This window comes from Mesoplodon bidens (assembly GCF_964165515.1).
Source record: "Mesoplodon bidens genome assembly, chromosome: 9".
NCBI lineage: Eukaryota > Metazoa > Chordata > Mammalia > Artiodactyla > Ziphiidae > Mesoplodon > Mesoplodon bidens.
The window spans coordinates 30,518,651-30,546,393 of NC_138166.1; the positions used below are offsets into that span (position 1 = coordinate 30,518,651).

Here is a 27,743-nt window from a genome sequence, read left to right on the forward strand (position 1 = left end):
CTCTCAGTCATGCAGTTCATGTTTCAGTACTCTGGATGTGGGGAGAGAGAAAGGAGCTCCTTTGGCAGCCTCCCGTGAGCCATGTGTCACTCACAAGCTCTCACTTTCCCTGAGAGAAATCACAGGCTGAGATCTCTCTTGGCCCTAAGCTGTGTCCCCTTGGGGGGAGGGGTGGTGCAAGTCAGGTCAAGCTGTTCCTCTCATCCTCTCAATGCTTCCAAACTCAGAGTTTTTTTGCTCCAAAGGTGTGCTGGAACTTCTCATCTGGAAACCAGGACTTGTACAAAGGCTCTATGGTCTGTGGGTGATTGTCTTAGACAGTGTTTTCCAGGGGCTCCTGGACCAAGGCCAAGGTGGGCTGGAGCCAGTTCACAGGCTACTGCAGGGTGCACAGCCAGGACCCAGGTCTTTATCCCTATTAGTTGACTCACGGGGAAGCAAGACTCCTCTTAGGTTCCTTGGCATATGATGCTGGATCCCACAGCTCCCAAAAAGGTGCTTTTGTCTGTGCTTGGATGCCAAATTATGTCGCTGAGGGAGAAACAAAGATGTATTATTCCGCCATGGGACTGATGTTACCCCTCAAGGGTTTGTTGTTTTCATCTACATTTCTTTGAGACCGTGCACTTTCTTTCTCCTGAATTTCTTCTTTGGGATTTACTGGACCATGTCCTCTGCCAATTTTTCCTTGGAAGTGATGGCATTTTCTTCCATTTAAAATTCTTTATATATTAACAATACCAATTATTTATAATAAATATGGCAAATATTGCTCCCAGCTTGTGACTTTCAATCATGTTTATAGTGCTTTTTGGCTTGTCTTTTTATAGTCAGAGTATCATTTTCTGGTGATATTTTCCTTTTTCATCATGTTTTCATGATGGTGTAAACTTATGGCACATTTTAACCACCTGCCGCCAGAAGGATCAACTTTGGAAGAGACCAATTACTGGGAAAAGGGATGCATTATCAAAACAGAAAAAGAACTGTATTTTTAAAAATGCAAAGTATTAAAATCCTGTAAGAGCCCTTTATAAGAGCAATGCAAGATATTCAATGTGCATCAGAGTATACACTTCACAACTGTCCATCCTCTGCCCCATCTCAGCCCGGAAAATCCTGTATTGATCTATGTGGTCGGTTTGGCAGCCAGCATAAAGTGGAAATGCAAGAATCAGCAGGATCAAGTCCAAGAAGAATGAAGCCAGATGGCTTTGTCTTTTCACGCTGGGTTCTACATGTACAATAGGAATTATTACACTGTTTAACCATTCTTACAAAAATTAATGAGAGTTTTCAAAGAAGTCCTTTTTTTAAAGTGCAGAAATGATCTTCAGTAGTCCAACTAGGAGATGATAGATTTATAGGCACTTTAGACAAGATGACTCCAGTCATATAAAAGTTTAGTTTTATTATAGGCACTTTATGCAAACATTCAGTACTTTTTGCTACTTCTATAATCTTTTAGCAAGGTAGTCAGTTACAGTCTGAATAAGAAAATATAAACAAAAATTATACACTTTATTAACAAAATCTACTTTGAATGATTCTATAAATTTTATAATGCAATTAAAGCCATTACTTTTCTCCAGTTGATGCTGTTTCTTTCTGTTCCTTCAATTATAGTCCCTGAAGACTCTGAACTGGGTGGAATGATCTTCCACTGCAGACGGAAACGTTAAATAAGTAACTCTACATAGTTTTCCCAGGAAGTGCTCACTTTTTAAATTTTGATTAAATGCCATATTTTAACACAAATATTAGGCAATATTTAATAGCTCATATGGTCACAGTTCACTAGCGCTTTGCTCCAGCCTGGACACTGACCATGGAGAAATAGATGCCTTTCTGTGCCAGTAGCTGCTGGTGTGTGCCGTGTTCCTTGACTTTGCCGTTCTGAAACACCACTATCAAGTCTGCGTTCTGGATGGTGGAGAGGCGGTGAGCAATCACGATGCAGGTGCGCCCTTCTTGGGCTTTGTCCAGGGCTTCTTGGACAATCTGTTCAATAATCACACAAATTAACTCTGATCATAATAATCCACTCCCTTGAATTTCCCCTCCATAACAAGCCTCACAATTAATTTCTCCAACGATACCTGCTTCTTTAACAGTGGTGTCAATGGAATATAACAGATTTTACAAAGCAAGGGATCTGTCATATCAGAAGAATACTAAATCCTAATTTGGTTTATCTCAAAGTTATGACTGTAAATACAGCCTATGCAATCATTTAGAAGCACTTAGTAGTGTGCCCAGCCTTGTGGCATCCTTCTGGTCTAGCACTACAGTAAATACAGGAAGCCTGAGCACAGGCCAAACACAGCCTCCTTGAATTTTGGTATTTTTAAGATTAAAAAAACTCAGAATGAGTTTATCTTTCAGATACCTGAACACTCAACTTTTTCTCAAACTGCAAACAATTGCTAGTATTTACCTTCAAGTACAGTCAGCATTTAACATTGTTCTGTGCTTCCACTTTTTTATATAGTTGTTGAGGAGATGCTGCCAGTAGAAATGGGACTATGCCTCCTGAATGCAGCTTCTTAGATCAATACAAAGTGATCTGGGGCTGATTTGTGGAGCACAAGCGTTATAAGACTAATCTGCCTTGTTTCATCTTAGTTCTCTTGAATGACAGCTACTGAAAGTGTTTAAATTCCACTGAAAGTAACAAAACTCAGTATCTGGTTGAATTTTGTTCTCTACTGTAGAAGACAGAAGCATAAATTTAAACTTTTTAAGGGACAACTGCTTCAAGTGTGAATGAGTCCACATTAAATTCTTACCTTTTCACTTTCTGTATCCAGAGCTGATGTAGCTTCATCCAGAAGCAAAATATGAGGCTGTCTAACAAGGGCACGAGCTATTGCAATGCGCTGTTTCTGGCCACCAGAGAGCTGAGTTCCTTTGTCTCCTACTCTGGTGTTATATTTCTGTAAATAGGGTTTTGTTATTATGAAAAGTAGAACTGATAAATTTCTGAAATAGAGTTTGCTTGCAGAAAATAGGAGAACCACTTCCATATACACAAAAAAGTTTAGGTTCAGAAGCTAAGAATGGGTTGAAGGAGAGTTAAACAACAAAAACATAGCTCTAAATGGCAGGATTAACCTCTCTTCTTGAAAACAGACATTTGGGTCTTAAAAGTTATGCTTTAGTATAGACAAGCCAACATATTTATGAGGAAGATGACTGTTGCCATGTGAGGCTCTTCCAGCCTTCTGGTTTCATTGCATTTGGGACAAAGATTGGTAGGAGGAAGGAAATTTGATTTAACAGGCTATGCATAATAAAATAATTGAAACTCATTTTATTTATAACCAGCAGGTAATGCTCTCTGCATTATTTTAAAGTGAGGAAGGACGCAAGAGGGAGGGGATATGGGATGTATGTATACGTATAGCTGATTCACTTTGTTATACAGCAGAAAGCAACACACCATTGTAAAGTAATTATATGCCAATAAAGATGTTAAAAAAATAAAATGTCGATTATGATATCCTTTTAAAAAAAAAAGTGAGGAAGGGAAGAAATTCTTGGGATGCTAGCCTTTTGTTCTCTGTTTTTATAAGACTATCTCCAAAGCTTCAACAATTTTAATGGATGCTAAGAAACTCTATTCGATATCTAACTTGAAAAGCTGAATCTCCTGATTTACTTTTGTTTTCAGAGTTCTCCTGAAATTTTTCACATATTGTTTCCCAGAGTAGGTAATGCTCACTAAGTATCCAATATGACAATAAGTACAGGAATTAATAGGGTATGTAGGGGAGAGCAGAAATGTAATATGTAACCTAAAAAAACCATATTATCTTTTTATTTTCAGGTCCTTGCCAGGCTGAAATGTTAGTCAAACTGTGGGCTCTGATTCTGACATCCAGAGTTTGACTTTAAAATTCACGTTCTACTTCCTACACTGTTGGTGGGAATGTTAAGCTGGTGCAGCCACTATGCAAAACAGTATGGCGGTTCTTCAGAAAACTAAAAATAGAATTACCGTATGATCCAGCAATCCCACTCCTGGGCATATATCCAGACAAAACTATAACTCAAAAAGATACATGCACCCCTATGTTCACAGCAGCACTATTCACAATAGCAAGACATGGAAGCAACCTAAATGTCCATCGACAGATGAATGGATAAAGAATATGTGGTACATATATACAATGGAATATTACTCAGCCATAAAAGAGAACAAAATAATGCCATTTGCAGCAACATGGATGCAACTAGAGATGATCACACTAAGTGAAGTTAAGTCAGAAAGAGAAAGACAAATACCATTATGATATCACTTATACATTTCCGGAATCTAAAATATGACACAAATGAACCTGTCTACGAAACAGAAACAGACTCACAGACATAGAGAACAGACTTGTGGTTGCCAAGGGGGAAGGGGGGAGGGGAGGGATGGAGTGGGAGGCTGGGGTTAGCAGATGTAAGCTATTATATATGGAATGGATATACAACAAGGTCCTACTGTATGGCACAGAGAACTATATTCAGTATCCTATGATAAAGCATAATGAAAAAGAATATTAAAAAAATGTGTGTGTATGTATATATATATATATATATATATGGCTGAATCACTTTGCTGTACAGCACAAATTAACACAACATTGTAAATCAACTATCCTTCAATTAAAAAAAAATTCATTCTATGTATAGGGTTGCCTGTTTTTACTTGCTATTTCTGGCAACCTTAGTTCTATGGCACTCAACATAGAGCTCTCCACCTGCAGGTGGAGTAAGCGAGCCCAGGGGAGGTTCCGGCAGATGCTAGGGACTGGCCCAACCCAGAGCTGCAGCCACCAGGGAGGCCAGAGCACTGGAGTGAGTCTCATGAGGGTGTAGAGGTTGCTAGGCTGCACTGCCACAGTATCGACCCTGTTGCGGCAGATAAAGACAGGGTTGTACCCCTCAGAGGAGGAAACTAGACCAGCCCCCTGCAGGGTGAGGTAAATCCTAGTGCAAACCACTCAGGTGAAGAATTAGGTCCTTGGACAGAAAATAGGACTTAAGTGGTTTTGCCTTCCCTTTCCAGGTCTAGACATTGAGGAAAAGACTTATGATGTCTACAGGTGTGCTCTGTAGACAGAGCCCAGAGCCCAGAAAGGTAGGTCCCGGTGGTAGACAAATGTGAGAGGGACAAGGGATATTTCATAAGCTAGATAATAATTACTCTCTCTATTTGCCTTTGTTAACCCCTAGCCCAGTGGTTCTCAAACTTTACCTGCATCAGCATCACCTGGGATATTAAAACACAGATTGCTAGACCCTACCTCCAAGTTTCTGATTCAGTAGGTCTGGGGTCAGGCCTGAAAATCTGCATGTCTTACAAGATCCCAGGGGACGCTGATGTTCTGGCCCACGCCCAGACTTTGAGAACACTGACCTCACCATGAGTAAAGGGAATTAAAGTTACATGCTTTAAATGTTCTAGCCTTGGGAAGGGCCAATTATCCACAGATGGTCTAGAAGGTTAAAGGAGGGGAGAGGACAACGCCCTTCCCTGGGGCCTATGATGTGTGGTGACAGCAGTTATCCAAAGAAGAGCCTCCAGAAAAGGAAATCTTGGGAGAGGGTTGGGGCCATAAGGCATTGCCATCTTTCCCCATGAGGAGAGGACCTTCTCCGCCAGTTTCAGGCTACTGAGCTTTATTTTTTAGCGGGGCACTTCCTTAAAATAAAGAACATAACTTATGATAATGGGGGGCAGGTGGGTTAGAGAAGATAGGTCTAGATTGCAATGCAAAATACAGGACCTAAGAGGCTTAAGAGAGGGCAAGAGGTTCCATTTATCTAACTTCCTAGGAGGAATTCAGAAGGCATCCGTGGGACAACAGCCCAGGGAAGGTTTCAATAATCAGCCCTACAAGCAGAGGTTGGGGCACAAGGAATGTGCAGTGGTGAGAGATGACACTCCAATGGCTCAGCCTTACTCAGAGCCTTCTTTCTGGCATGGGGCCAGTTCCCTGGCCTGGCCCGACTCCACAGAGGGAGGTTTGAGGCTTGGGGGAGAGCAGCAAGGAGGTGGAAGGAAGGAAGGTTGGGAGAGAAATGGTGGGGGAGGGTCACTCTTGCTTCTGTGGGCCCTGCACCCAGACTTGGAGGGAAAGGCCTCCCAGGCATATGTATTTTCCAGTCAGGCTGCTCACAGGGAGTGAGTCGGGTGATCAGGTAAACCTCACATCCACTGGGGATGGGAAGTGCGGGCAGATGCTTGTATACAGGTGGACGTGTGTTTTAGTTGCTCATTTCACCTTTGGGATCCAGCCCTTTAGAAGTCACAAGCATAGGTCATGGGGGCTGCCACAGGCTCCGAGCCACCTTATTTGGAGAGAGACTTACATCAGGCAGCGTCTCGACGAAGGGGTGTATGTTGGCCTCCTTGGCTGCCTGCACGATCTCCTCCTGTGACACGACCCGGCTGTTGTCCCCGTAGGCGATGTTCTCGCCGATGCTACAGTCAAACAGGATGGGCTCCTGGGACACGATGCCCATGTGTGCTCGGAGCCACTGGACATTCAGGTGCTTTATTTCCTTGCCGTCAATTAGCTGAAAACAAGAGATCATCTTCAGAACCAGCACATTTTTTGAATATAGCAAAATTAATATCATTATTTCATACATTAAGATTGCCAACTTATTATGAGACTTTTGTCGTTGTTTTCAGTTTAGATTGTCAAGGTTAATTGAATAAGGTCATAATTGTATGCTTTGAGGAACCATCATATTTCTTCTGTTTTAACCCTATGCATGCAGTAGGCAGAATAATGCACCTCTCCTCCATCCAAGACATCCATGTTCTCTTTCATGAAACCTGCAAATGTTATTCACAAGTGTCGATGGAATTACGATGTAAGGTTGCTCATCAGCTGATCTCAAAATGACGAGGTAACCTTAGATTATCCAGGTGGACCCAACATAATCATAAGGGTCCTTAACTGTGCAAGAGGGGGGCAGGAGAGTGTGTATCACAGTGGAGCAACATGAGAAAGACTCAACAGGTCATTGCCGGCTTTGAAGATGCAGGAAGGGGCCACGGGCTAGAAAAGGTAAGAAAGCAGATTCTCCCCTAGAGCCTCCAGAAGGCACAGAGCCCTGCTGACACCTTGACTTTAGCCCAGTGAGATCCACTTCGGACATCTGCCCTCCAGAATTTGTAAGATAAATTTGTGTTGTTTTATCCCACTAAATTTGCTGTAATTTGTTATAGCTGCCACAGGAAGCTAATAAAATGCATTCTAATGCTGCGATGTATTCTGGCATCCTTATTCTTATGTATTGATTTTTCACAGGAAAAGTAGCCACCATTAGATTGGAAATAACTAACTGCTATACCATATAATAGGTTTGTACGTCACATTTCTGATCTGACCTGTTAGTTAGGATCAAGTTTTTGAGGACTTAAATGAAACAGAAGTGAGCGTCGAAAGGTGGCTGTTATATCTCTAAATCGTTGTTGATCTTAGGAATGTGAATTAATGTCTCTTAGTTTCTTTGTGTGTAAAATGAGAATGATAATTCCTAAAGTCACAGAATTGAGGATTAAATGAAGTCATGTATGAACCCTACTGAGCACAGTGCTGGGCACAGGGTATGTGAAGGACTGTCTGCGATTTGGATCTGACCCAAAGGAGCTGGAGGGAGAGGCTGCCCTTTCTCTAGTGACCTGTCTCCCCTTAGATTATCCTGCAGAAGCCTGGGGCGTACCCATGCAGCCTGGCCGATAAAAATCCTTACTCTCTGATGCAGATGTGTCTGCCCCAAAGACCTACCTTGCAAGAGAACGCTGGCATTCAAGTGAGAGCTGTTCATCCTCGCTGAAGAAGATATCAGTGACTCAGCTTCGAGCTTTTATAATAGTGGTGATGAGTATGTTCTGAGCTATATATACACTTTGAATCCCGTGTACCTGGCTGGGTGCCTCTCGGAGACAGCTGGCCAGGGGTAGGGTACAGTCTTTGCTGCAGGAACACAGCTTCTGTTTGTGAAGCTGGCAGGAGCAAGGATGGGTGGAAAACACACCCATGACCTTATTAGTACCAAGTCCGGTTGCCATGGAGACTATTCCAAGCATCTATGCTCCAGGCTTCCTCACAGTGTTAAGTGAAGGTGGGAAGTAGAGAGTGAAGAGAGGCAGGAAAAACCATACAAGGATGTGGAGAAACAGCAGATCTTGTTAGATGGAACAGTGTGAAAAACGGAAATCTGAGGAAAGAAAGAGTAGTTTTTAAAAAAAACTTTTTTCCAGGCTTATAGCCCTGGGAGAAAAAATAGACACTGTCAAACGAATACAGTCAGACAAATATGACTGATCCCAGCAAGTTTTAATGAGTTTCTCCATCACACTGCATACAAGAAGACGCTTGGGCCTTCCCTGGTGGCGCAGTGGTTGAGAGTCTGCCTGCCAATGCAGGGGACGCGGGTTTGGGCCCTGGTCTGGGAAGATCCCACGTGCCGCGGAGCGACTGGGCCCGTGAGCCACAACTACTGAGCCTGTGCGTCTGGAGCCTGTGCTCCGCTACAAGAGAAGCCGCGATAGCGAGAGGCCCGTGCACCGCAATGAAGAGTGGCCCCCGCTTGCCACAACTAGAGAAAGCCCTTGCATAGAAATGAAGACCCAACACAGCCATAAATAAATAAATAAATAAATTTAAATCATATGGGCTTCTAAGAAGACCTCTGCTTAAAAAAGAAAAAAAAGATGACGCTTGGGCCTCCTCATCCCCACGCTATACACATCAACTACGAACTATTTAAAACCTGTGTTTGCTAAAGAACCCTTTCCTTAGGAGAAACACGTTTAGAAGACCAAATGTAAAAAGATCAATGCAGAGCTTCTTTGGCTGAGGCATGGGTGGCCGGCTGAGGGAAGACCAAGGAAGTCCAGGGAGTCAGTGAACACTGCTCAAAAGATACTGGTCCTGGGACTCCCCTGGCGGTCCAGTGGTTAAGACTTTGTACTTACAATGCAGGGGCTGTAGGTTTGATCCCTGGTTCGGGAAGTAAGATCCCACATGCTGTGTGGCACGCGGAAAAAAAAAAAAAAAAAAAGAAAAAAAAAGACACTGGCCTAAATACTTAAAGTAACACATTGACAATAACAATGAAAGGCCAAAAAACAAACAAATAAACAAAAACAATGAAAGTCTAAATTAAAATGACGAGCTATCTCTATTCTAAACTTAAATCTACTACCTGATTTCAGTAGCACAATCAAATGTTAAATATGTATTATCTTGCTGTATGTATTTACTCTGAAATGGTAATCATAGATAAAATATTGAGCATTGACTATATTATGGGTCCTGTTGTAAGTACACCTCATGCCCTCTCTCGATTAATATTCACGACAACGCTCACGAGGTTAATGTGATTTTAATCCCCATTTTACCGATGAGGACATGAGCAGAGTTAAGTCACTTGTGCAAGGTCACACTCTTAGTGATTGAGGGAGCTCGGATCGGACCTACACATTACAGGTTGGATTTTAGCAACACAGTGTCTCAGAATTGAAAAATACTTTCTGTCTTCCCTCAAAAGTGCAATGTCTCCATCTCAGCCCAGGCACCCACTGGGTAATACCCAGACAACAGGCTGCTAACTGTGTCCTAAGGGGGAGAGAGGACTCTGGTGGCAGCGCATAGCATGGGCTGGCAAGGAAAGAAAGGAAAGGTCAGGCGAAGACTCAAACCAGAGTGAGTCTCAGTGAAGCTAATGAACTTAAGATTCAAGGACGCCCATTTGCAGGCAAATGCTGGGAGCTGAATGGTGTTCTGGATGGGAGAGAGCCCAGGTCTTCTGGGTAAGCATTTAGGATAACCTGCCTAAAAAGGAGAGGGACCAGAATCTTTAAGGTTTCAATATTTTGTTGTGAATTTTTCTCATTTGAAGGAAATATTCACTTTCGTATCTAATTGTGCGTTCATAACTTTGTATTCTTTCAAGTAGAGTCCCTGAAATTATACAACTTTCAGGCCCCACCAAACTTGGAAACTCCACTCTCTGAACAATTCCATAGCTTGGTTTTGCAAGACTCGCCACAATTTGATCTAAACCTTTTAAAGTTATCAGTTCAGAGGTTCTCCACCTCTGGTTGGCATCAGAATCACCTGGGAAAAATCATAAAAATGAAAAGGCTAGGCCCTGACCTTCGTAAATGAGCCGGGGTGGCTGTGTTCTCTATTAGCTCTCTAGGCCATTATGATCCACGCCAGCTTGAGAACCTCTGCTCAGGTCAATGTTTCTCAGAGTGTGATTCAAGGCTCGTTGATGGGCATAAGGATTTCCCGACCTCCTCAGGGTCAAGTCCTTGCTTCAAATGATCATTATGATCAAATGATGCTCAAATGCATAGACTCATTTTTTATGGCAACAAGAACTAATCACAGGACTTCCCTGGCGGTCCAGCAGTTAAGACTCCATGCACTTAGGGACTTCCCTGGTGGCACAGTGGATAAGACTCCAAGCTCCCAATTCAGGGGGCCTGGGTTCGATCCCTGGTCAGGGAACTAAATCCCACATGCATGCCACAACTAAGGAGTCGGCCTGCCGCAACTCAGGAGCCCACATGTCACAACTAAGAAGACTGCACGCTGCAACTAAGGAGCTGGCAAGCTGCAATTAAGGAGCCCACCTGCCACAACTAAGACCTGGTGCAACCAACCAAATAAATAAATATTAAAAAAAAAGACTCCAAGCTTCCACTGCAAGGGGTGTGGGTTCAATCCCTGGTGGGGGAACTAAGATCCTGCATGCCATGAGGTGTGGCGAAAAAAAAAAAAAAAAGAAAGAAAGAACTAATCACTAATAACCTATTAACTGAGTTATTCAGGGTCACTAATTGATATTCATAAACAAAACTTGGCACATTTACTAATGTTTATTGAGGGCACTTCCACTAAGAAGTCTGGCTGCTGTGGAGCACTTGGCAGTATTTCGAAGCTCTGGTGTAAAGGCACAGGAGCAGATCTTCGTATTCCCTGCAGTGGAGGAGGACACTTTGTTTTCAGGGCATGATCAGTGTTGTCTTGAGATGGTTACTGTCCTATACACTCAGCATTCATTTCCATATTCTCCTGCGTCTGTCCTTCCACTTATCAAGGGAGTGGAGGACTAAAAACTGTTTCCCAGGCTCACTTCTTGTTCTAGAAGTAACTGAGGTTCTACCAGTGAGATGCAGTGTGCAAAATCTGGGAGACAGAGGCCGTGGTAAACTAACACCTCTGTGTTTCGGCAGACATTTTTACAACACCCAGACTCTGGTCTTGTGTCTTCAGGTTTGGAGCAGCTGTGACACTGGCATAATTTCCTACAACCTCCTGGCCACAGGACCCCAGCTGAGATGCTATGATTTGAATGTTGGGAGTGCTGACTGTTACTTTTACTTCCATCTTCCAGCCCTTCCAGTGATTCTGTAAGCACCAAATTCCCCTTATTGAATATGTATCTGCTTGAAATACCTAGAGCAGTTTCTGTTTCCTACACTGAACAATAACTGATACGGTCCATGTTTTAAATTTTGCTCCCCTTGTACTTACGAACATGGAGAATAATCATTAATTTCTTTACTTTCTTCTTGTCTAATTACTGCACGTATGTTTACCATTGTTGTTTTCAACTCCAACACTATTAACACCAAGTGTTTCTTCCCACTACAGTGACTGTGAATGTAGTAAGGGTGGGGGGGGAATTCTTTTGGTCTTTCCTAAGTGGGTTATAATCAAAAAAGTTTGAGAACCATTACTCTAATTAAATCTATTTCAGCCAAACTGGCCTGTATGCTGCATTGGGAACAAATCAATCATCAGCCACAGCTCACGTTCTCTCTTTCATCGAAAGATGTCTTGATTGCTCACCCTTACAGCTTTATGCTACCAGCTCTAGTTATCCCTTAAGAACTAGCTCTAGGCCTATCTTCTTCTTTGATAGAACTCATGGAAGGATATGTCCCATCTCTTCAGTTGAAATCCTTGAGGACAGATACCATCCCCTATAACTCATTAGAGCTCAACATTTAACACACTGCTTAAGAAATGTCTCTTAAGGACCATGATCAGTGTCTGAGAGCTAAAATTTCCTCCTCTGATTGCTTCATGTGTCAGCAAGGTTTTCATTGAGAGTTTTCTGTCCAAACTTTAACCACAAAATTGAAGCATGAAGTCAGAATTCACAGAAGATATAAAACAAGGTAGTACAAATAAGGAACAAAGCTCAAGGAAGAACAAAGTTTCCACAACTGTCAAAGAATCGACTGAGTAAAGGCATAACTGTCTGTGAATACAATAAGAAATATTTATGGTAACTGTGATTACCGTGGGGAAGTGAAAAGGGCCCTGGCCTACAGGATGAAAACTCTATTTTCACATCAATCATTAACGAAAGTAGGGCCCACATAGAGCTGGCAGGCATCGGTCTGACTATACAAAGTAGGTGTCCATCGTGGATGGGCAGTGCCCAGGCCCATTCCAATTGTTGAATATTTTGAATATCACCTCTGAGTTTGACCAGTAACTCAGTGCCTACATAATGAAAATGTTTTCCTCTAAATTTCATTCCTTCCTAGTGGGATTCTTTTCCTAGTCCCCATTATAGTCATTTAAAAATCCACTACTCCCGAGAGTTCCCTGGAGGTCCAGTGGTTAGGACTTCGCGCTTTCACTGCCATGGCCCGGGTTCAATCCCTGGTTGGGGAACTAAGATCCCACAAGCTGCGCAGCACGGCCAAAAAGTAATAATAGTAATAAAATGTCACTACTCCCTTCAAGACTCCTATCTCATTCCCAGTACCTAGGACAGTCCCTGACAGGAACTCACTGACAGTTTATTGAAAGTTGCATGAATAAATTTGACCCTTCACTTACTCTTTTAGTTCAGGAAACAGAAGAGAATCCGTCTATGTTCTTTATCTGTTTCCCAAATTTGTTGATCTCGCTTTTTTTTTTCTTTTTTCCTTAGAAGGTGTTTGAATTCCCTCTCTCCATCAATGGTTTTACCTCATCCTCAGCCATAAAAATGTTCAAGATTCCCCATGCTAGACATCTTCCCTGGGCTCTGCCTCCCCATTTTTATTTTCCTTTCCTTCTCCTTTGATCTAGCTAGTCTACCGTTGGCCCAGTCTCCATTTCCCCCCTAACCACACCTCAGCCATGCTCAACAGTTTCCTACCACCATCACTTCATTGAGAAGACTGTGAAATGTCAGAAGCAGCCCAGTAATTGCCAAATCCTCCCATGTGTTTTCAGTCTCCATCTTACCCGATCTCTCCATGGCATTTGTCAGCGCCAACTACCTTCTCCTTGTTGAAAACCCTTCCCATCCCTGGCTTCCATCTTACTAGTCTCTCTCAGCACCCCTCCTCTGTCTTTCTGGCTTTTTTTCCTGCATCTGCTCATGTAAACTGAGACCTAACCAGGGGAAGGGGGATGGCTGGTAAAAAGGCTGCTTGCAGAGGAAGATAGAGCAGCAGGGTTGAGGGAAAGGCTGGAGAAGTTGGCTGGGGCAGTGGACACAGCTTGGAGACTATATCTAGGATGTCAGACTTTAAGTGGGAACATTATTTAAAAGTTTGTAAAGCCATGGCTTATAGTTGAGAATTAAATACATCTAGGCAGGGGTTTCCCTGGCAGTCCAGTGGTTGACACCTTGCCTTCCAGTGCGGCTTCGATCCCTGGTCGGGGAGCTGGGATCCCACATGCCTCACGGCCAAAAGGCCAAAGCATGGAACAGAGGTAATATTGTAACAAATTCAATAAAGACTTTGAAAACAGTCCACATCAAAAAAAAAAAATCTGAAAAAAAATACATCTAGGCATTTAGAAGATGAAAAAACTGAAATGAGTTGAATAAGAAAGTGTGCTCAGAAGGACCTAGAGATTATGACACTAAGTGAAGTAAGTCAGACAGAGAAAGACAAATATCATATAATATCACTTATACGTGCAATCTCAAAAAATAATACAGATGAACTTATTTACAAAACAGAAATAGACTCACAGACATAGAAAGCAAACTTAGGGTTACCAAAAGGGAAACATGGCAGGGAGGAATAAATTATGAGCTTGGGATTAACATACACACACTACTATATATAAAATAGATAACCAACGAGGACCTATATGTTCCCTATAGTATAGGGAACTCTACTCAGTATTCTGTACTAACCTGTACAGGTAAAGCATCTGAAAATGAATGAATATATGTATATGTATAACTCAATCACTTTGCGGAATGATTTACAACACTGTAATCAACTCTACTCCAATAAAATTCTTTTAAAAAGAAGAAAAAAAAGTGTGCTCACCACTGTTCCAGCCAAGGGGTCGTAGAACCGCTCCAGGAGCTGGACCACCGTGCTTTTCCCACAGCCGCTGCTGCCCACCAGGGCCAGCGTCTGGCCCTTCTTCACCTCGAGGCTCAGCCCCTGAAGCACTGGGATGTCTGGTCGAGTGGGATAGTTGAACACGACTTCATTAAATGTCACATTTCCTTCCACTGTATTCTAAAATCAGAACAATAACAGTAAATTTGATGGCTGCAATCCTGAAAATTCACAATAGCCAACCCTCTCTACCGCCAGGTATCAGAAGGTAGTGAACTTGTACTACAGGCAGGCTTCATTTGTCACTGCTAAAATGTAATACATAAGATCGAAAAGGGCCAGTGTTTTCATAGCATGTCTCGTTAACACAATACAAATGTGAAAACTCAAATCTGTTCCCCAAGAATAGGGTAACCTACATATAACAAAACCTGATTAGCAGGATTTGTGTATAAAATGGGCAGTATTTCTACATCTGTGTGGCTTTGTTCTACAGAAGTACTAGGCGTTAACGTGTATTATCAGCATTTACTAAAATGAACTAAAATGACAGAGAAACTTTCATTTTATTACCACCAAATAAAAAAAGCACAGATTTTATTAAACTTCCACTTAGAATACTAAAATTCATCAGTTAGGAGCAGATCATATAATTGAAACATCAAACTGACCGGCTTTAGGCCTTCCGTGCTGTAGCTGTCGATCACAGGGGTTTTTTCAATGATCATGATGACATGGGCTGCTGACATTTTGGCCTTGGCATAGTCAGGAGCAAATGAACTGACCTGTCCCACAGCCATTGCGCCGAAGACAATGGCTGAGAATACTCTGCCAACAACAAAGACAAAACGTGCAAAGAGTTAGGACTGCATTGCTAGAAAGGTGACACTCCTACACCCAGAGAGCACTGTCTCAAACAGTCACAACACGTTAGTCAAAAAGTTTCAAAAAAAAACCAAACAAACACTTTTCCTTATAAGTTTATATCCGTGTAACTGACTGATTGTAAAATGACCCCATGTTTCATCTCTCTCTGTGTCCTCACCTTCTTGTAAGTGACTTTGCAGCTCCTCCATTGAAGAAGTAGAATTTGTTTTCCTAAGCTTTGAATCTGGGCTGGCCTTGGAATTTGCTTTAGCCAACAGGATGTGGAGGAAGTGACTGTTGCCAGGTCCAAGCCTATGATTCAGGGGGCCTTGCATGCTTCTCTCTCCCCGCCACTACCACAAGCCCACCTAGCTGCTGGAGGACAAGGCACAGACAGAAGAGTGCCGTGGGCCCCAGCCAACCAGCCTGTTACTCATTGCACACAAGAGCGAGCCCAGCTGAGATCCACTATGCCCAGATCAGCAGAACTGCCCAGCTAACCCCCAAACTTAAGGGCAAAAATAAATGTTTATTATTGTGTGTCACTGGGGGGTAGTGGGTGGTTGTCATGCAGCGTTATTTGTGGCAATCAATAACGGATATAGGCGTTTTGCTGGATTACATCAGATTCTTAGAAAACCTGTGAACTGTACCACAGAGAGTTCCTTAAAGAGCCAGATATCATGCTGCTCTCAAGATGCATCGACATTCTCTCTTTTTTTTTTTTTTTGGCCATGCCACACGGCTTGCAGGATCTTAGTTCCCCCACCAGGGATCAAACCCAGGCCACCACCCTGAAAGCGCCAGGTCCTAACCACTGGGCCGCCAGGGAATTCCCTGCATCGGCATTCTTTTTTTTTTTTTTTGCGGTACGCGGGCCTCTCACTGTTGTGGCCTCTCCCACTGCGGAGCACAGGCTCCGAACACGCAGGCCCAGCGGCCATGGCTCACGGGCTCAGCCGCTCCGCGGCATGTGGGATCTTCCCGGACCGGGGCACGGACCCATGTCCCCGGCATCGGCAGGCGGACTCTCAACCACTGCGCCACCAGGGAAGCCCTGCATCGGCATTCTTAATCTACGACATGGAGGTCATAGCAGCTTAAAGTTGGGAAGGACTTCACAGAAAGTCAAGTCCAGCTCTCAATGCTTGTGCCAGGGCACATCCCCTAAGCTAGCTTCCATCCTTGGTTTTAGGACAGAGGAAGTTTGATTGAGGAAGTCTATTGTTAAAAATTTCCTTTTCAAACCAAGAAAAATGTACATCCTTTTGCATAATACTTCCCTTCAAAGTACTGGAATATTATTTTTAAAACCCTTTGCACCTTTGGTAACTCCCGTCACTTTCAACATTTCAGCTGCCCTTCTCTGGACACGTTTATCAAAATGCCTTTTTAGGGCTTCCCTGGTGGCACAGTGGTTGAGAGTCCGCCTGCCGATGCAGGGGACATGGGTTCGTGCCCCGGTCCAGGAAGATCCCACATGCTGCGGAGCGGCTAGGCCTGTGAGCCATGGCCGCTGAGCCTGCGCGTCCGGAGCCTGTGCTCCGCAACGGGAGAGGCCACAACAGTGAGAGGCCCGCGTATCGGGGGAAAAAAAAAAAGCCTTTTTAAACAGTGTACCAGGAACTGACATAATATTAGGAATCTCCCAGAATAATGCCATGAGTCCATCAGGTCCATTCCTTTGGACTCTATTCCTGAGTTAACGTAGCACACAGTGTTTTTTTCTTTTTTCCTTTTAATAGCTCTAAATAAATCACACAGATGGTTCATCTTGGGCTTGTTATCATTTAGACCTGTGGAATTTGTTTAAAAAGGACTGCTCCTCAGCCAGGTCTCCCCTATCCCTTACTTGGAAGATGGATTTTCCGAATCTGAAAGTCCAAGAGTCAGCAATTTCCATCAATTGAATACCTTAACCTCAGAGTAAAGCAATATATCAGATAATTATCTAATCAAAGCACCAATGCCAATGATGCCTGGCTTTGATCTTTTGGTTATAGTTATAAATAGCACCTGCATATCAATTATCAGAAAGATGTTGAGTGGAAACTTTAAATCTTCTGTTGGAGTCATCCTGAGAAAACTGTAATGCATGCACAAGTCAATGTCTAAATAGGATGGAAATATTATACTAACACATATTCCCAGGCTTCGATGATGCTGCTTTAAATGTAAAACTGTATCACCACTAATTATGGTATGGTATCAAAGGGCAGCTCAGCCATCACCAAAACTAGACACTCAGAAAAATTACATGTATTTTTCACTACCAAACTGCATATTTTAGTATTTTAGAAATATAAGTTAAGTCCAGGTCTGTCTTCTCCTGACTGAGGTACAGTTTTCTGCATTCACAGTGATGGAGCAGATACTCCAATCGAGCTTTCCTTTGTCACTTCTGCATTTCTCCACCTCTTACCTTCTAACTGCTTTTCTCTTATGAAAGAAAGCAAATTTATCCTGGAATCTTCCGGGGCTCTCAGAACTCAGTGCTCCACACCCATTCTTTGGCCGCCCTGTTCAGAATCCTTTAAAAGGAACCAGGTACTTGGCCCTGGGTTAGGCTTCTTCCCAAACACCCAGGCCTTCTGGAAACCCCTCAATGAATCACCACTCCAGCTAGCCATGGATTCAAGAAGGTCAAATGTGTGAGTCAGCATCGGGGAGGAGGGTAGACACAGCTTCCCCAAATGAAATGAGATGCTTCCAGGATAATACACGGAGACTCAGAGGCAAAATGCCATCTTCTGAATGACCAAAATCTCTTCATGAAGCTTCACAGTAAGGTTTTCTATCCAGGCATGAAACGTGCACCTTGGTTTGATTTCTAGAGTTAACTGTAAAGACGACCCCCATACTTACAAGAGAATATCCTGAAAGTCTATGATGCCATGTCCCACCAAGTAGGCGCCAAAACGGAAACAGCCAGCATAAGAAAAATACATCATTGCCTGGGTGATGGAAAATGTGATTCCAAAGATGTGTGCTTTCCTCAAAGAGTTTCTGAAAAGAAGATATTCTGAAACTTACTTGACTTTCAATTCTCAGTCCTTAAAACATAACCTTTCATGGGTTAGCAGTGGGGTATGGAGGTGTAGCAGACAAAAATGGGTGTCGTCTCCAAAACACTAAGTTTGGTCCTCACATCACCACTTGTGAGAATTTAGGAAAATGCCTAGTCTCTGAACCTCAGTGTCTTCACCTTTAATGGAGAATTAACCACACCTCAAAGCACTGAGGTCAAGTTAAAATAAGCCAAAGACAACAAGAAGAGTTTGTTAGGGATTAATAAATTCCTTCCCTTTCCCCCACCCTTGGACATATAATACGTACGTACTCTATAGTAAACATTTGTTCAACACACGTTGACCCAACACCACAAGCTGAAGGGACCATGAAGGGCCAACACAAAGGAACCAGGCATGTTCTTGCCCTTGGGGTCCCAGGAGTCAAGTTGGATTGTTATTTATGCAATGGAAGTACCTTATGAATCATGTGTTAAAGGAAGAAAGGAGAAGCACTAACCCTCTAAGGGAGTTAGAGAAGGCTCTGCAAAGGAGTTAACACGTGGATTTTTTGATCCACATGGAACTGGGTGATGTAGAGGTGTGAGAGGCTGGTGAGTTGTCCAGTGACTGGGCCGCCTACTCCTGCTTCAATCAGATCAACTTCTGCTTTTATCTGTTTCATACACTGGGATTTCAAGCGATTTTTTTTTCATAAAAAAAGACTTTACTCTCATTGTAAAACCTTTGAAAATCCACTGATAAAAGAAGAAAGGAGGGCTTCCCTGATGGTGCAGTGGTTGAGAGTCTGCCTGCAGATTCAGGGGACACGGGTTCGTGCCCCAGTCCGGGAGGATCCCACATGCCGCGGAGCGGCTGGGCCCGTGAGCCATGGCTGCTGAGCCTGCGCGTCTGGAGCCTGTGCTCCGCAACGGGAGAGGCCACAACAGTGAGAGGCCCGCGTACCACAAAAAACAAAAAAGAAGAAAGGAGACTCAGAGAGGATGGGCTTGCTTATGTTCACATCACTTTTTAGAGCCCTCACTGTGAGTTCATTAAAGGAAGAACAGAAGGTCTGCATGAGAGAAGGGTAAAGAGAAAAAGGAAGGGTGTACCCAGGAAGACCACCCCCTCAGGTTCCACGGATACCTCAAATTTCATGTTCCACAAAAAACTCATTCCCAGTGGGAACATGTAATAGCGTCATCATGCAAATGTAGCATCAGAGTCATTCTCAACATCCTCTCTCCCTCCCCTCCCCTCAGTTATCTGCTCTTACAGGCTCTGCCTCAGACATGTCCCTGCCTTAGGTCAGGTCTTGTGATTCCTCTCTTGGATTAATTATAATTGCTTCCCAATTGGTTCCCTTCTAGAAGTCTCTCCACTTGTTCCCTACCTTCTGGCCAAAGCAATCTTCCTGAAAACAAATCTGGTGATTGAAAAACTCCCCATACTCCCCTCCCACTCTTCAGTGGTTATTACCTGTATGGTACCTGCAAACTCAGGGCATACATATATTCAAACTTCTCCTCCCGAGTCAAAGAAACAACAGTTCGGAAGTTTTCTATTGCTTCCGTGGCAATCTGTAACAGAGAATGCCCCATTACTAAAGGCACCAAGGCCAACAGTGGCAATTGGTTTGAATTCCATAAGAGATTCATAAAATTAATTTTATTAATAAGTATTATTTACATATTAAATAATATTTATTATGACTCCTGAGCATCCTTGCTATAGAAAAGGATACCAAGTGACTTATCAAATCGAGATTTAGGTCTGGAAGGAAGATGGGCTAATTCAAGCTTCAACAGATGAGGGCCCTTACCTAAAGCCACATGGCTTTACAGTAGCAAAATTAACCTAAGAACTCAGCATTTTATCTCCATTGCAGTGCCCTTTCTTCTAGGATGGTCACATTTTAAGTTTATAATTATTATATATATATATAAGTTATTATAATGTCATTAAATTATAATATTATTAAAATACCTATAAAATGTAATGTTTATATTTTTCTCTGTATAACTGTTATTTGAGACAACTAAAGAATATTTGGAAAATATTGAAAAGACAGAGAAGGTAATGAAAAGTTACATACTGGTGTATTTTACACAATAGCTTACATGTTATTATTTTCTAAACTATACCTGTTTAACAAGATTGGGCTCAAGTTCTATGTTTGGCTTCATAGCCTTATTTTTAACCTTAACAAATAAAGAGACTTTTCAAAGGTCATTAAATATACATTAACAACTGGATGTTTAAAGGGCCACTTACTATCCCAGCCAGCTAAGCAGTCCTTTATTGCTAAACAAAGCTTTCAATTCTTATTAAAAATAATGCTGTGATAAACATCCTCATACATAAACGTTTGTCCATATTGAATTATTTTCTTAGGAGAAGTTCTTAAAAGTTAAATTACTAGGTCAAAGGGAATAAATTACTTTTTAAGAAGCACAGCACATATTATCAATTGGTTTTCCAGAAAGTTTCTATCTATATTTTAATTGAATTTAACTTCCAACAAGGCTATTTGACTAGCACAAATACATCCTTTACCACCTTTTGGAGTCTGGGTAAAAGGGCTATGGAAAATATGAAAAACATCAGTGTACAAAATGAGACTTCAGCCTGCATCACCATGAGACCTTGAAATGCCCTTCTATCTCGTTCTCCTCATCTGTAAAATGAGGAGGATGGACAAGAGGGTCTCTGAAGTCCCTTTGAACTCTAATTCCAAGAGAAATAATTTTTGGAATTGTAAGTCTAAATTATAAATCAGTAAGAGAAATCATCCTTATTGTTTAAGATGTTCTTCCTTTCTCTGGCCTCTACACTGGTCGGAACTGATTCTAATACAGACACATTCAATTACATGAGAGTGATTTACAGCCTAAAAAAAAAAATCACAAACCCAAAATCTTACTTATTCTTTACTGAATCCTACACAAATACCTAACTTCAAAGATAATAGTGGATATTTGATATGACATTGTTGGTTTTAAAGACTAATGCAAAAAATATTAGAAGAAAAAATTAATACCATAATCTTCAAAACAAAAAGATATTTAAAAAATAAAAATATTATACTCTGACCCAGCAGGCCAAGAAGATTGTACTATGTTTACCATAAGCTACTAACAATACAGGAAAATGTCCAGATTCAATTTATGTCAAAATATTTTATTAAATTCTTTACATATTATAAAAATAGTATATACTTTTTTAAGAAAATGCTAAAAGTGCAGAAAGCAAAAAGTTAGAGGAAAAAATTCACCTCCAGTCAAACCTCCAAAGACAATCCTTGTTCAGACCCATGGTAGAAATATTTTCAATTATAAGGCTTCAAACAAAGAGGTTTTTTGCATCAGTAAGAAAATTCAACAAACTATGTCTGCTGAAAAACAGACTTTACTATAAATTTCAATGTAATGATTTTAAGAAATATTTTCTGTGCACATTATTCTAAGGCAGGTCTGCTTTGTGATTGGTTTGTAAATGTCATTGCTTTTTAGAGTGAACAGCCCAATAAAAGCGAGAGTTTATGAGTTACAGACCTTGAAAAGTGAGTAAAACAATATAATCAGTAAACAACTGTCTTATCTTGCCGCACGATGAAGCAATTAGGAAAAGGATTAATTAGTACTCTGCATTCTCGCAGCTTCATTTGCTCCAAGACTTTTAAATAGAGATTCAGTAACCACTATCAAGAGAGAGAACTTGTAATTCAAGAACAGGAAATAGCACTGAGTTTTCCTCAGAAACCATCACGCAATAAACAATTTTTAAGAAAGGAAAAAATACATATATATTTCTAGAAAAAACTCACACTTCTCTTCCTACCCTCAAATAAACTGATTACAGCTTTTATTTCTAAAAAGAAAAAGCATCTATTCTATAAAAATGTTCATTCGTCAATAATAATGTGACAACTCGATGGAACACAGATCACAGGCAAGGTAGAGGTTATCAGCTGGCTCTGACATCACACAATCCTGCTCTGGAATTCTGGGCCTGCTCTGTCCCTAAGGGCAAACCAACAGATACGGTCCTGGCCCCCATTTTAGTAGGGAAGACAGACCATTAATCAATAAAGAAATAGGAAAGAAATAAAGCGCTGAGAAGTATCAGGAATTAATTCAAGTGCCAGAAAGACCTCTCTGAAAAGTAATAATTCTGAGATATGAAGACCAGAGGGAACCAGCTTGGAGTGTTCTAGGAACTGAAAGAAGGCCCATGAGGCCAGAGCTGGTTGGGTGAGGGAAACATTAGTGCAAGACAGGGTCAGAGAAGTCATCAGGGGCTGATTCATGCAGAGTTTTATAGCCCAGGATAAAGGGCTGATTTTATTGCAAGTGTGATCAGAAGCCACTGGAGGATAAAACTGATGACTAATAAGAACCTGCAGTATAAAAAAACAAACAGGGCCTCCCTGGTGGCGCAGTGGTTGAGAGTCCGCCTGCCGATGCAGGGGATACGGGTTCGTGCCCCGGTCTGGGAGGATCCCATATGCCGCGGAGCGGCTGGGCCCGTGAGCCATGGCCGCTGGGCCTGCGCATCCGGAGCCTGTGCTCCGCAACGGGAGAGGCCACAAGAGTGAGAGGCCCGCATACCGCAAAAAGAAAAAAAAAAAAAAACAGAACAAAAAAAAAACTAATACTAAACTTTCTTTGGGTTATTTGTATGGAAATATGTTACTATAAATGTTCCAGACATTACATGAAATTTCTAAAAATCTTATATGTTCTGGTATAATGTTATAAGTCATAATCTAGTTATTACTTTAAAAGGTGTATCTCAGAAAGAACTAAATTTCCTTCTCAATTGCATTATTATGAACTTTCATCAAATCTTTAACCGTGCTCATTTTTAAGTCTTTTGTCATTTACAGACAGTTCTGGGTGTACTCTGATGCTTTTGCAAAAATGTTCCTATAAAAGGGTTTCATCTTCAAGGAATTCATGGAAAAGACTGACAAGCACAGGTTTCTGGTAACTGACTATACTGCTGAACTGAATGAATAAGCATTTTCAGAACTCTAATGGAAAACTGATGAATTCATAAAAGTGCTAACAAAAGATCAAGATAAAAAAAATTAATTACATGGGACTGAGTGAACTGATGAGGATGATTATAATTTTTGTGACTTTCTGTTTGAATTAAAAAAAAAAATCCCACAAGGACTCAGAGGCAAAAAATATACAGATCAATTTTCACTGCACAGTAAAGGAGCTGTTACCGTGGAGGATTACTGGACTGAATGTCAATATTATGACATAATATGAGTGTGTTTCGTGTTTGGTAATTGCAATCGTTGTTGCTTTTGTTGTGGTCATCCATTTATAATGCTTGGTGCCAGTTGATTTATCTCTTGTAAAAATAAAATACAGTGTGTGTGTGTGTGTGTGTGTGTGTGTGTGTGTGTGTGTGTGTGAAAAAAGAAGCCATTGAAGGAGTTAAAAGTTAGCATGATTTTGTTTGTGTTTGTAAGAGATGAGTGTGCCATTTGTAAGAGGAATATAGAAAGCAGACAGATCAATTAGGCTGCTGCTGTGTGACTTCTCTGAACCTTGGGTTTTATTACCTAACAGGGATAATTCAAAAGGGTTATTGAGAGTGTCAAATGAGGTAATGCATGTAGAGCTCTTAGCATGATGCCTGGTATACAATAAACAGGCAATAAATGGTAACCTGAGAATGGTGATCAGGTGGGAGTTGATTTTTACTATTTCATGGACCGGCTGGTACAGCAACCACCACTTTCCCTACCTGCTGTTTCCTCTCTCATGAACCACCAATGGAGCAGAACATGTTACCTCACCCCCAACCTTTACCCAGAAAACCTGCCATACTCACATGTACCTATTTCCGTCTGCACCCCTTCCCCTGTCCCCTCTGTCCCCTTGACAGAACTCCCAGAGTCTTCAACCTGATGCACCATTTCGAAGGTGCCAACCTGTGGTTTGCAGTGAATTAACTCCGATCGGTCATCTTCTTCCTACGAACAACCTAAGACTCCTTTCTGGGACATTTTGAACATCTCAGTAAACAATGACACTATAAAAGAGTAATGCACTTTCTTTATATACACATTTTTTCCATCTTCTCATCAGATGAAGAGTCAACACCATAGGGGAGAAACCAACAAAGTACAGGATTAAATGAAGTGACTAGTCACAGGATGGACTCCAGACACCTGGGGGCCGGCACCATCCTGCTGAACCTAAGGACCAGGACTCTGATGGCCTGAAGGGAAACTTCATGTGAGGTCTTTCCCTCACTGGCAATCACTGAGAAGCACTAAAGCTGGTCCAGAGGAGTTTCCTGAAGGAATCCCAAAGACACAGGGTAAAAAGTCTGAGGAGATGGCAGGGAGGTGGAGGACAAAGTGTGAGTGGTAATAACCAACCTCCAGGACCCCCTCCATCCTCCTATTCGTGAGCTGCCTGGTCCAGAGGCAAAGTACCTCAGACATCTGGGCCACTGGATCTGCCTGGGTCCCTGCCCTGACTCTTGGGAACCTTGAAGGGTCCACTGATAGATGTATCCCTATCCTAGATGGTAGCCCCAGGTTTGGGGGTGCTCTGACCACTCATTTCTACAACGATACAGATCACATGATATCAGATTATGTTCCGCCATCTGCAGAACTCTTCATTTCGTAACAGAGGCACAACTTGGGAGCACGACTGTCTGGATTTGAATCCTGGCTCTGAAACTTAAACTCACGAGCTCTAAGGCATTGGTGGCATTACCTGCCTGTGCCTCAGCCTCACCTGAAAAAGGAGCTATAATAGAACCTATCTCGCAGGGTCACCCTGAGAAGTAAAGCAATTGCCATATAAGCATTTGTTCAAAACAACAACTCTGCTCAATACTCTGTAATAACCTAAACGGGAAAAGAACCTGAGAAAGAAAAGATACATGTATAACTGAATCGCTTTGTGGTACACCTGAAACTGACACAACACTGTTAATCAACTATACTCCAATGTAAAGTAAAAATTCTTTAAAAAATAAAGGGAGATGCAAAATGCAAATCAACAACAACAACAGAAAAGTATGCAACACCGCCCCTCAAAAAAAAAAGTATTAGGGTAAGGGTAAACAGAAATAACATGAAGGGAGGAGGTGTATGAAAGGGAAAGAATGATAATATTTTCAGCCAGATAGAATAAATACGTTTAAGACTTTTCCATTTTTTAATCTCCCCCCTCATATGTAATTAAATGGGCCTCCTTTCCTCAATAAAGCAATGGATTTCTGCTTGCTCCAGAGAAAGAGGGAGGGAGGAGTGTGAAGATAAGCGCCTGAAACTAGAAAAGCCTGACAAAATCAGTTGTCAGTCTGTGAGTCTAAGCATTTGTTTTGCTACTTTTCTTCAGTTTTCAACCCGATGAACAAGCGTCAAATAAGACCGCTTTGAGGAGTGGTTATAAAAACATTCTCAGAGCTCAGGAAGTACTTGTAACAGAAGGACACTAATTAGAATATTTTACTCTACTTAGGTCAGTGATTATACTCCATCTGACTCACCTTCCCGGCATCTTCTAGTTCTTTCTTATCTTTCAGTGCTTGTCCAGACAGCATTTTCATTTCAATAACTCCTGCTACTGCAATAATGGGTACAATTGCTAACAGTAAAAGTGTTAACTGCCAGCCATAGATTAAAGATATAATAATGCCTGTCCCAAGATTTGCTATATTCTGGGTAATTACAGCAAGCCTGGAACCTATAGCCTGTGAAACAAACAAACGAAACACTGTCAGAGAGACACTTTCATATTATCTTTAAAACCCATGCTTATATATTTTTTTAAGGATTATGATAATTCAGCTTCGTGAAAATCTCATCTCCTCGGTTATGAAATAAAAAGTAAAGGTTTACTTGTAAGTCTATTTGGTTTCTAAAATGAGGATCTCCACAACTTCAGAGTAAATACTTAAAGTAGATCAATAATTCAGAGTTCAATTACATATATCTCTCTCATCTGATTTTTTAATACCAATAAAATTTTCATTAAACAATGACACTGTGATCCCTAATGCAAGCTCTGCAAATTAGCAGGATAAAACAGTCTGACAATTATATTCAACTGGGACTGTTGGAAATTCCCAGTGTTAGATAGATACATAACTACCCATAACTTAAGCCTAGTATTTGTCATTGAGGGTATACAAACACTGGGTTGACTAAAAAGTTCGTTCAGCTTTAAGTAAAAATAAAAAACATTTTTCATTTTCACGAAGAACTTTATTGAACAATGTATTCACTAACTGAATGAACTTTTTGGCCAACCCAACATCTCTTGGCCTATTTCAGATGCTTATAGTGTTTAGAAAAAATACACAGAGCTGAAAGTTACGGAATTTAAATTTAGAATATTAAGCAGGCATCAGAACCTTCAGCTTATATGCCAGAGGGAGACTGAAGTATGATTTTCAGGAGCATGAGGTTATTTCCAACTCAAAAGCCAGAAGTCAAAACATAAAGTCAATTCACTCCACTACTCTATACTTCTCTCCTTTACCCTGGAAACACCCCATGTCCTCAAGCCTTTCCAAATTCCCGCCCTGGCCCTCGGATCTGCTTTTTCGGAAATGGCCCATGTTTTTCCACTCCCCAGATGTCCTCTGCCTGAGGGGGGCCAGTCTCAGGGAAAGATTATGATGGAGTACAGTCTAGAATGGTCACTGCCACCTCTGTGACTTTGGACAAATTCTTTCCAACCCCAAAATGAACAGGTACATTGATTAATACCTAAAGCTTCTGTCAGCTCTGAATTTTGGGGACAGAATTCTTTACAAGACCCGTGTCTCTATATCGACCCTCTGAAATCATTCAACACCTATGTTGATATAAACACCAAACCAGTAATTAGGGGTAAATGCTGTTAAAATAAGCTACCAGTAACTCTACACATTAAATTCCATACCAGGGAACTGCACCAGGGCTGAAAGAAACAGCATAAATAACAGAGCATTTATTTTTGTTTGATGCAGTCACTGAGCTTATGATAAAGGGATGCTTAGCCAAACTTGGTGTAAGTCAAAGAGTAGAGTGGCCTTCAAAGCCAGCTCTCTTTATTTGCACATTTTCAATCTCAGAGTCAAAGATTACAACCTGGAGTTAAGTCTGTGGCACAGGGATATTGAGACTGTTCCTGTGCTCAGTATGTACAAGTCCTACTCAGAATTCATTTCCCATAGCACCTGACTGAGAGAAGCATTCAGAACATCCCCCAGGTTCACGGCAGACGAATTACCCCGATACCTAAGGTTTCACAGATATAAATGTTCAGCTGTGGATGATAGCCAGGGCTACAGACATAAGTAAAATGTATCAAAGATGACAAATTCTTCTTTAGTGTACATGAAAGATGATCTAAAAGACCTAGAACCTTAAGCTGGAGAGAAAGTAAGCCCCTTGGCTTAATGTGATTTAATGCTTCCAGGGACACTGCACTGGTTACCAGTCTTTAAAGACTGACACTCACCGTCCCATCATCTATTCCTCACACAGAGAAGGT

The 27,743-nt window shown here is 41.6% G+C and overlaps 1 protein-coding gene across 2 annotated transcripts in view; it reads right to left on the minus strand.

Moving 5' to 3' along the window:
* Window positions 1-1,386: 1,386 nt before the first annotated feature.
* Window positions 1,387-27,743, minus strand: part of ABCB1 (ATP binding cassette subfamily B member 1) — a 108,614-nt gene continuing 82,257 nt past the window's right edge. For both annotated transcript variants that reach the window (XM_081244535.1, XM_081244536.1), the window contains 8 exons: window positions 25,750-25,953; window positions 19,696-19,796; window positions 18,071-18,211; window positions 15,010-15,166; window positions 14,321-14,518; window positions 6,364-6,570; window positions 2,790-2,936; window positions 1,387-2,001 (listed from right to left, as the gene is read on the minus strand). In XM_081244535.1, coding sequence (XP_081100661.1) covers window positions 1,798-2,001; window positions 2,790-2,936; window positions 6,364-6,570; window positions 14,321-14,518; window positions 15,010-15,166; window positions 18,071-18,211; window positions 19,696-19,796; window positions 25,750-25,953 — 1,359 coding nt within the window. In that variant the 3' untranslated portion in view covers window positions 1,387-1,797. The remainder of the gene's footprint in view (window positions 2,002-2,789; window positions 2,937-6,363; window positions 6,571-14,320; window positions 14,519-15,009; window positions 15,167-18,070; window positions 18,212-19,695; window positions 19,797-25,749; window positions 25,954-27,743) is intronic.